Source organism: Merops nubicus, unplaced genomic scaffold, assembly GCF_000691845.1.
Source record: "Merops nubicus isolate BGI_N331 unplaced genomic scaffold, ASM69184v1 scaffold15614, whole genome shotgun sequence".
Lineage (NCBI taxonomy): Eukaryota > Metazoa > Chordata > Aves > Coraciiformes > Meropidae > Merops > Merops nubicus.
The window spans coordinates 32,584-42,488 of record NW_008603704.1 but is presented as its reverse complement, the minus strand read 5'-3'; the positions used below and the strand labels follow the sequence as shown (position 1 = coordinate 42,488).

Genomic DNA, 9,905 nt, shown 5'->3' with positions numbered 1-9,905 from the left:
TTATCCATGTAGGTGGGTCAAGATGAGGCCTGGTATTTTTTCAAATATGTGATAAAAGAAGAAAACCCTTTGTTCGTACAGCTCTGAAATGAATGGCCTGAAGGAGAGAGGAAGATGATGGGATTGGTAGCTGAGAATGTCATACCTTGCACCATTTTGTGCTCTGTGGTGCTGCAGACGTTTTGACCTTGCCCTCCACTATTTCCTTTGTGGCAGAGCCACATCTAAGGATAGTGACCCCTAAACCCATGCACTGAACATTTTTAGCTTGCAGAGCATGCTCATGGTAATGTGCTAGAGCAAAAATGATACTTCAAAGTACATACATTTTTAATCAAATATAATTTTTTTCTAACAGATGTTGCTATAGTGAGGGACATTATTTTTATGATGTTTTATTCTTCTCTCCTTCTTTCATTTCCAGCACTTACACAGTTCATTAGAGAATTAGATTTGCTTATGTGAAGTGAGTGGAAAGGTGAAAGTACACGTAGGAAAGACCAGTGAGGTCCATGAACAGAAACTAGGGTTTGGAGCCCATCTGTATTTCAGAGCTGCTTTGTAAAGGATACAATGTCTTACATTTATATCACTGTGATAAACAAGAAGCCTGGACGATGACTTAACATATTCTGTAATTTTATCATGTGTTTGAAAAAATACAAAATTGTAACGTTGCCTGAGACTGGAAGGGAAAAAAGGTCTTAATCCATCTTGCTTTCCTTTGGGCCCTGTTAGAAAATTTCTAAGATTTGGGGCAGAAGAAATTTTTTTGCCCTGAGAGGATCTGGGTAGGAGTCGAACCATTTCTTAATTTAATTAATTTTGGGATTTATTATGAGTGTCTTCATTTAAGAGTATAATATTTTTCGTTTCAGCTCATTACTGTCTGTTCAGTATATTAAATTAACTGATAATTTCTGTGTTAACTGAACCAAAATCTCAATAACTAGTGGTGATATAAACAAACACCTTCAATTTGGAAATACTAACTCCTTGGTTTTATACTTATTTTTCAGGGATCAATTCCATCTTCATGTGTAAGCTTTGTAACTTATTTTCACCAAACCAGTCTGAACTATTGTCTCACGTCTCTGAGAAGCATACAGAAGAAGGGACCAATGTGGATGACATCATTATTCCACTCCAGCCTCTAACAGTACCCACAAACATAAACAAAGATGGAGAAGGTAAATTAATAAATTGAGAGAAATGTAATTTTCAAAGTAATTATTATTTTTTTTCAACAAGACCTGTGTTGTGGTGATTCTGCATTGTGTATAGAATGGTCTTTGTAGCTTGTTTTTACCATGGTCACTGTACAACTGCCATCCTGAATTTCATTCAGTGCAGAACAGATCAGAGGACAGATGTGGATAAACTGGGCATGGGATATGGGATGACAACATTAGCCCCTTAATTTGGAATGTCAGGTGTAGCAAAGTCTGCCTCCTACAGCTGTAATCTGTGTCATAGCAGTGGAAGCCAACCAGGACGCCGTGCATGGGGGTCTGTTTTGAGGCTTAGGAATGGTGATGTGCTTTTGAGGTGTCTAACTTGTTTGTTGTGATGCAGATAAGGTCAATAGTTCTGTTCCAAAAAGGCAGGGGCATGATTCATAGTTTATAACTGTGCTTTGATATTGGCACTAGGAGATAAAGCAATCTGATAGTCAAAGCTTGAATTAGTTGTACAGAACAATTTTACTCTGCAGTGGAAGAAATTACATTCATTCCATTTTTAACTGAATATAATTTCAGTCCTTTGTAATATTAGCAATGAGTTGAAAATAATTCAGACTTCATAATTATATCTTCTTTTAGACCCCTACTGAGCAATGGATTTATACTGTTGGCAAACCTCTTCCTTAATACAGCTCCTAGGCTTTCCTAATCATTGTGATTTCTGGATTTTAGAAACTATATGCTTACGAATAAAACCTCACTTAATGTCATGCTTAAAAGAATTTTTTAATCATTAACATATGCATGTGATATTTATTCATTTATTTGCCAGCAGTAATTCAGCAGTTACATTAACTTCATGCACATAAGGTGATATTACTAGTAATGGTCATGTAGTATTCCACTCTAGCTGCTATCTCTTCAGATGGTTGGTGTGCAAGAATTGCACCAGGTTGTTTCACATAATGCCTAAAATTAATGGTGCCTCAGAAAAAGATTAATAAATATAAAATCCACATCAAATTTCAAAATGTCATTTTAATTTTAATTTTACAGAATGAATGTCTCAGGCCTGCAGAATGCATTTTCCTTTCTTAAATCTTTGTTTCCTGTTATCTCTTCATTAAATTTTATTTCTGAGCACAGTGAGACTGGTACTTTGTAATGTGTTTTTATTTCCTTTAGTAAAAAGGGTCTTCTGTAAACTTCTTTTTGCATTTGTGTCAGAGATTGTCTGTACTTTCTGTATTGTATGTTGTTAAGCAAGCACTGTACATCTCTGAGAATCGTGTGTAATTACCATTATGATCTGAACCAACAGAAATTAGACATATGCAGCATTTAAGGAAACTACTTTGCAGATCTAATTATGTAAACATAGCATAACATTCATATGTTAAGTTACATATTCATAAGCTACCTTTTTCTTTGTTCTTGGTGAATACTTTTCATCATCTGCTATGATCATATGGTGCCACCTTTTTCAGACTATGTAGCCCAGCTCTTTGCCATCTGCCATCAGTGAGAATGTCAAGGTAAATCACTTTCACATAGATTTCAACTCACACTCTAGACATAATGTAATATTTCTTCTTTCCCATCGCACAGATTGATTGGAAAAGAGGGTAGTCTGTTCTGAATGGAGTCCTGTTATTTCCTGTGTTCTGTTTAAAAAAATAGGGTATTTCACAGCTGAATATAGGAATTTGGAGAGTTCTTTCAAGGCATCAATTTTTTCCCTCCTGTTATGAAATCTGCAGCAGATGAAACTTAAAAATACATAACGGGCAATTTTTTCTCAGTGGGCTCTCCTTTGTAGTAATTCACTATTGCCACTGAAAGGAGACATGATTGATAAATGACAGCCTGACAAACTGCAACTTCCTGTCCATACCTATTGACTGATAGAGGAGCATCTTTTTGTCCTCTGAAAGCAGAGTTTCTCTTCCAACTACTGGTAAACACTGTAGCTACTCCAGAACTGGTGTAGACGAGTGAAAGCCCAGTTGTTAATAGAGCTCTTTGTTCAGCCTGAGTAATTAATTAATGATTTTATAAGTACTGTGAACAAGTAGAACGCTAGGCAAGTAAGATGTGTTTATTTCCCTAATGTTATTTTATTGGCAGTGCTCCCTGCTGAATTGTATTTAGTCATGCTACTTTCCCATTGTTAAGTCATGATCTATTTAGAGCTGATTTCTCCTAAGTATTTTGGTAGGATGTGTTAGAATTCTTTCATCAAGTGGAGTCAACGGTACCAAGCAGATGTTGCTGTTACACAAATCAGACATAGGTCACATTCTGTCCACTGCTGGAGTGGGACATCTTGGGGAAGCTACAGGTATTTAGGGGTTGGCTGTAGTCACTCATACTCCACTTTTACAAAGGGTTTCCTTTTGTAACTTTTCAGTGTTCTCCATCTCCTTTAAAGTGCTTCTCAAAACTCTCTGCTTTGTTTTGCTTTGACTTAGTCAGGTTAGCAATGATTTTAGGCCCTGGCTTCATCTTTTCATGATATTCCCTGATAGATCATTGTTTTAGGCTCTGTCTGCTTCATGGGATATGTGCTCTGTTGATTATGAAACCTTGAAGAAATTTACAGTCTGGGTATCATAATTTTCTTAAAAGATCACTTAAAACTGGTGTAAACTCAAGCAGCACTATGACAAAAAGTGGTTTATTGAATATATTTTGTATGTGTGTAACTTTAACTACACGCGGGGTAGAAAACCAGAGGAGAAGAATCTATTATATACTTGGAGTCTATTTTCCTTACCATTTATTGTATTTTCCTGTACATAATAAGTAAGTTTGGGAAATGCTGCCCCTTAAGGGTATTGTCCTTTATTGAATCAGTTTTGGTAAAGCTTGGTTTTGAGGCAAACACTGTGCTCCAGATTATTTAGCCTGGTGGAATCCACAGCGCTAGTGGCAGGATCTACATGGGTTTCAATTTAGTCTATGAAGAGTTAAAAATAATCAGCAGTGAAGTTACTGTTATTTTGAATTTATATTTCCTTTATTCAACTTTGTTTATTTAAAAAATAAATTTTAAAAAAGTTATCTCTGAAGGTCTGGTTGTGGACCTCTATTTTTATGTAGCAGAATTCCAGACAAGTGATTAATGGGAATAATAACAGACCTCAGTAACATCTGATTGAGATATTTATATAGATGTATGTATATTGCTTAGCTAAACTGCAAGGGTTTAATTACGTATAATTCTACTGTATAATAACATGGAGGCCTCATAAATTAATATGTTCTGTGTTACTCATGTTCTGAATATTTTTGACACAATTGATTATTAAATAGACTGAGTTGGAGAAGCTTGTGTGAATAATTTCCATAAAGGAACAGTATAAAAACAGACACAGAGTTTTTGTTACTCAGTTTTTGAAGTGCCTTTTTTATGTCTTTGAGTTTATAATTATATAACATAGCACAGAATGTCTACTCTGAATATTGCCATTGCTCATCCAATACCAGCCAACATAAAGATAGGTTTCAGTGAGGCTGTGAGGAGTGTAAAACCCCCAGGAACAACTAAGTTCTTGGGGGATTAGGATTTTACTTCTAAAGTCTTTTAAAGACCAATTTAAAATTCTTACTTTTGACTAAGCATCCTTGAAATGTGTGTTGGGGTTTTTTTTAATTTATTTAATATACTACTTTATTTTTAACAGTTGCCATTAATTACTTTGTATTGTTAATCTCAGGTGGTGCTTTGAACTGAGTTAGTGCAGAGTGAATGGCAGGCTGGTGGCACGCTGGGTGGAGAGAGACACAGCTGGTATTTATGGTTATGTGCATCATTAAAAATTTAATTATTTCATTGCTAACTCAGAGTACCTTGAGTTTTGTTCTGTTGTTTTTTTTTTTTTTTTTTTTTTTTTTTTAAGGAAGAGGATCTACCACCAACCTTCTAAAGGAGCAGTTTTCACATTTCTACTTGCATACAAGAATTTGTTTCAGTTTCTGTCTTAATGTGAAAGTGCTGTTCTGTTCTTCAGTAAGTTTACATTAAAACAGTCAAGAAGCAGCATACTTCTTTTACCTGCTCCTGCTTCATTCCTTTTTGTTGAGTAATCTGCTGATTGCCTTGGAAAAGACCAAAGAGAATATCATACACAGAGAATGTGGTGGTTGCATTCACTCTTCAGATCCTGGGATTTAATTATTTTATAGTAACCTGAGCAGTATCCACATCTGTATTCCTCATATTATGTTTGACTCATTGGCAAACTGTGACAAGTTGACATAAAAGTAAACATTGTTTGTTTGCTTGTTTTAATTGAAAGTTAATTACTTTAACTCAAGGCACCAAATACTGATGGTTGATGGATATGGAAAGAACGTGAATGATAGCAAAGAGAAGTTGTGAGAGCACTGGAATCACCCCTTTCTTTCTGGCTGATAACTGATGAAACTGCTTTCACTGGAGTGCACTAGCACAGAAATCTGGAACGCTGCTGATGGAGGGCTGCAAAAATTTCTGTGAAAAGGTTGCTTTTTGCCTTTTCAGAATGAGGTGTTCAGTGGGTTTGTTGCCTTATATTTAAGGGGACAGGTACTCAGTCACTCCCGTAAAAAGACAGACTGCTTTCTTTTCCCCTTGGTATTAATTACATGGTTAACTCAAAACTATAGTCTCTCTGTGTGGGTTTTTGTCTGATATAAGGGAAATATGGAACAGATTTTAAATAAGATGCTGCCACCACTTCCTCTTCTCTTGCATCATCTTTGCTTGATATTCCTTGAGGTAATTTATTTTTCCATGTGCTCTAAGTCAACCAATTTAATAAGATCTTTTGGCATATGTACTTGAAAATCAGTTGGGGTTTGTTTGGATTTTTAGTATTCTCTCATTTCATGATTTTTCAGACTTCTGCATTGTCACTCTCAATTTATCAGGCAGAAGGGAGGTCATTGGCTTGATGAATACTTGATATAAAGCTGTAGACAGCTCTTATTCATGATATACACTGGTTTTAGTGAAAGTTTCTGGAATAGGAGCAGGAGAAATTTAAGTTTCTCATAAGAGGCACAGTTTGTGTAGTGCTGTCAGTCTCTTTTAGCTTGAATAATTCCAAGATACTTTCAAGCCTTTGGAACTGCAGCAGTTGCTTAATTACTGGGCATTTCACTCATATACACAGAAGACATGTTTCTTACTTCTCCCATGTGTGCTGTGCAAAAAAAACCCAACCATAATAAAAAAAACAATTAAAATAAAAAAACCAAACCATGAAGAAACAACAACAGCAACAACAAACAAAACCCAACAACCACAACAGAAACAAACAAGGAAAAAAAAAAACAAACACACAAAAAAAAACCAACCAACAGTAAAAGTATGAAATTCTGAGGAAAATAATTTTATTTTTTCTTTGCACAATCTCAAGATTTGGAAATATTTGTGTGTAAAAGCATGTTAAGGGACATTTTGCTGTGACTGCCATAAGCTGAAGCATGCACAGGATTGAAATTTGCTTGCTCATAGCTGAGCATTAGAAGCAGAGTTCTTGATGAAATTTTTGTATGTGCCAGTCCTTTGTCTGTCTCTGATATTACAGAGCTGATGGTATGACAGGTGCTTCATACCTGTTCTGTCTCACTTAGCACATTTTAATGCACATTATACTGCCTTCCCCCCCCAATAGCAATGACCATATTGAGCTCTTTTACCATTTAATTCCCACAGCTGGAATTGACTGCACGGAACTGAAGGTTCTTAAACTATAATATTAGTCATCCTGGGATCCAGAGATAATTCAGGCCTTATGTGATCTAAACTGCACTCTGAAGAGTAATTTCTCTGTTCCTTCAATACAGAAGACAAATATTAACTAATTTGAGAGCTCAAATGGCTAACATTAGATAAAATGAATCCTAAAAGCCTGGAAGAAGCCTGATTCTGTCCTGTTTCTCCATACACCAACAGGGAAGCTCTTTTGGATCCACACTACTTTTTTCCTTCAATGCAGAGTAGATATGATACTTCACCAAATATTTGCTCAGACTCAAAAAAATCATTTAAATACTACCACGCTTTGCTGCTTGAACTGGCAGTTTTCTGCAGAAGTGCAAGTTCAAAGTAAATAACTAAAATCTACACAATAACATTTGGATAATTCCTCAAGAAACCCAGTATAAAGAAGTAGGAAACCAAGCAAGCAACCTCTGAGAGTAACAAGAAATACACAGACTGATTAGTTTCATTGTATTAAACTATGTGATTCCTTTGCAGCTAGCAGAGATGCCAGTGAACACCACTGCTTAGAAATAAGTTTGTGTGAAGCTATATATTTTTTATGCATTAGGGATAGAGGCTCTCAGACTTCACTTAATATTCCTATTTTTTGAAGATCAGATGGGTATTAGCTAATTGGCTGTGGAATTTAATTGGGGTTTCTTTTCAACTTTAACTTTCTTTTCTAGAGGCTCTAGTAGTGAAGAGGAAAAGGGGCAGACCAAAAGGGTCTACTAAGAAGTTTTGTGTGGATGAAGATGTGGCAGAAAATAACTCTGTTCCAAGTGAAGAAACTCCACCTGGGACAGAAGAAGCACCAGAACTGTCTGAAGTCTCCCCAGGCAGCTTGGAATGTAGGAAATGCAATCGGAAGTTCTCCAACACACGTCAGCTGAGGAAACACATCTGCATTAATGTTTTAAATGAAGGAGAGGAAGAAGGAGATGGAGGTAAGAAAAGTACAAAAAAAAAAAATTGGTGAAGCATGTTGTGAAACAGTGTGGTTCCATCCTGTGACCTGCTGGTAACAACTCATAATCCCCAGTATTAATTTCAAATGGAATGGAATTGTCTGTTTCTTTTAAAACAAAAAACAGCTTGAAGCAAAAAGGGGAAGCAAGTGAGACATGGTATTTTATTTTACTTTTTTTTTTTTTTTCCAAAAGGTCGAAATGTTTATTGCAGTAATGATTTGCATTTATTGCCACTGTAGGTGGGAGTCTGTTCCAGACTAGCTCCTGTCTGCCTTTTTTTTTTTTTTCCAAAAGGTTGAAATGTTTATTGCAGTACTGATTTGCATTTATTGCCACTGTACGTGGGCGTCTGTTCCAGACTAGCCCCTGTCTCCATGTGTGTGGTGATGCCCTGGGTTTTCTGAGCTTTGATTATACTCAGCAAAGATCAAGTCAGTACTTCAGGAGAGTCTGTGGAGTGACACAGGGTTAGTGGAATTGCTTGTAGGCTCCACTGCAAGTGTTAAATAGAGCACTCTCTGTAATGGCAGTTTAGAAATGTAGTTTGTGAGTGCCTTAATCTGTTCTAATTGTGGGTTATTCTGTCACCAGTTACTGATTACTGAAAGATCTTTCTGTAGCTTCATTGTTGTCAAATGGTGTTGAATCTAAATGTATCATACACAGATAGTGGTGTAGCTGTCTTAGCACGTTGTACTGCATGGATTACAGCAGGTACTCTCTGTGTGGCTTTTGTGCATATAATTTTCAGAATATACTTCAGTTACTTCAGCAGATGTGGTTGATACCATCATTTTCTAGAGTAAACTGTCCCCGAGACAGAAACTTCTTGAAATCACACTTAGTTTGGTGTATATGGGGAGTAGTGAAACTTGTAATGTGATAGATTTTTCTATTGCTGAAGTTCTTAGACTCTAGATTGAGAATTTTATGGAGGGTCACTGAACCTTCCAGAGTTACAATATTTTCTCTCAGATTTCAGACACCGTAGTTCAGAACAAGTGGCTAAAACACATAAGATGCTTTGACTGCAAGTTCTTCTCTTTCAGTTTTTTACTTAACTAATGCATATGGGCTGGTTCCCCCCCCACCTTTTTTAACCATTTCTTTCCAACTTGAAGTTACCTTTATCAGTTTTGATGCTTCTGGAATTTTTCTGTAGAATTTTTTTTATTACTTTCTCATGTTTTTAATTTCTTCCAAAATTTAGCATTGTATAGCCATCTGATTAATAATCAAATATGTTTTCACTTTGCACTGGGTCTGGCTGGGATGGAGTTAATTTTCTTTGTAGCAGCTCATATGATGCAGTGTTTAGATTTGTGACCAAAATAATGTTGATAGCACACTAATGTTTTAGCTACTGCTAAAATATGCTAACCATATAAATACTGAAAAGATATATATTGATATTCTGTGTGATATCCTTTATTGAGAGAGACCTAAGATAGGTTTTGAGCTGAAGTTGAAATATTAAGAAAAGTTTCCAAGTGATAAAATGTTTTGCTGTTCCTTGTAGATCCACAAGGGAAGTGTTGAAATCCTTATATTGGACATTTAAAATTACAATGAATAAATCACTATAAAACTATATTGGAGCTGCAGTATGTGTTGCTCTGCTCTTCTTTGCTTCTGTGATTAGTGATCCACATTGATCCCCTGGAGATGAGTGTCTCACTGAGAGTTCTGCCACTTTCGGGACTCACAAAGTCTTACAGGTTACTGACATCCTCTGTGCATCCAATTTCATCCTTTGGTGCATAACAATTGATTCACCTTGTGGGCCCATTCACTAAAACAGCACGAAAAAAGTGTGTTAAATCTTTGAACAGCACTGAAAAATTTCAGTGCTTAGTAAATATATTTTTTTTTATCACGGAGGATCTATTTGCACAAGAGAGTTGCTGTAATTTAGGTGAGAGCTGTGTGTACACCCATCTCTGTTTTTATTTGGTTAAACCAGATGAGTGGGTTTGGCTACTGATCTGAATCTGG

General features: G+C 36.1%; 1 protein-coding gene across 1 annotated transcript in view; it reads left to right on the top strand.

Annotated features, from left to right (window-relative positions):
- Positions 1–1,033: 1,033 nt before the first annotated feature.
- Positions 1,034–9,905, top strand: part of ZFAT (zinc finger and AT hook domain containing) — a gene marked incomplete at its 3' end in the record, with an annotated part of 37,863 nt that continues 28,991 nt past the window's right edge. The window contains exons 1-2 of the mRNA XM_008938770.1: positions 1,034–1,190; positions 7,626–7,886. Coding sequence (XP_008937018.1) covers positions 1,037–1,190; positions 7,626–7,886 — 415 coding nt within the window. The remainder of the gene's footprint in view (positions 1,191–7,625; positions 7,887–9,905) is intronic.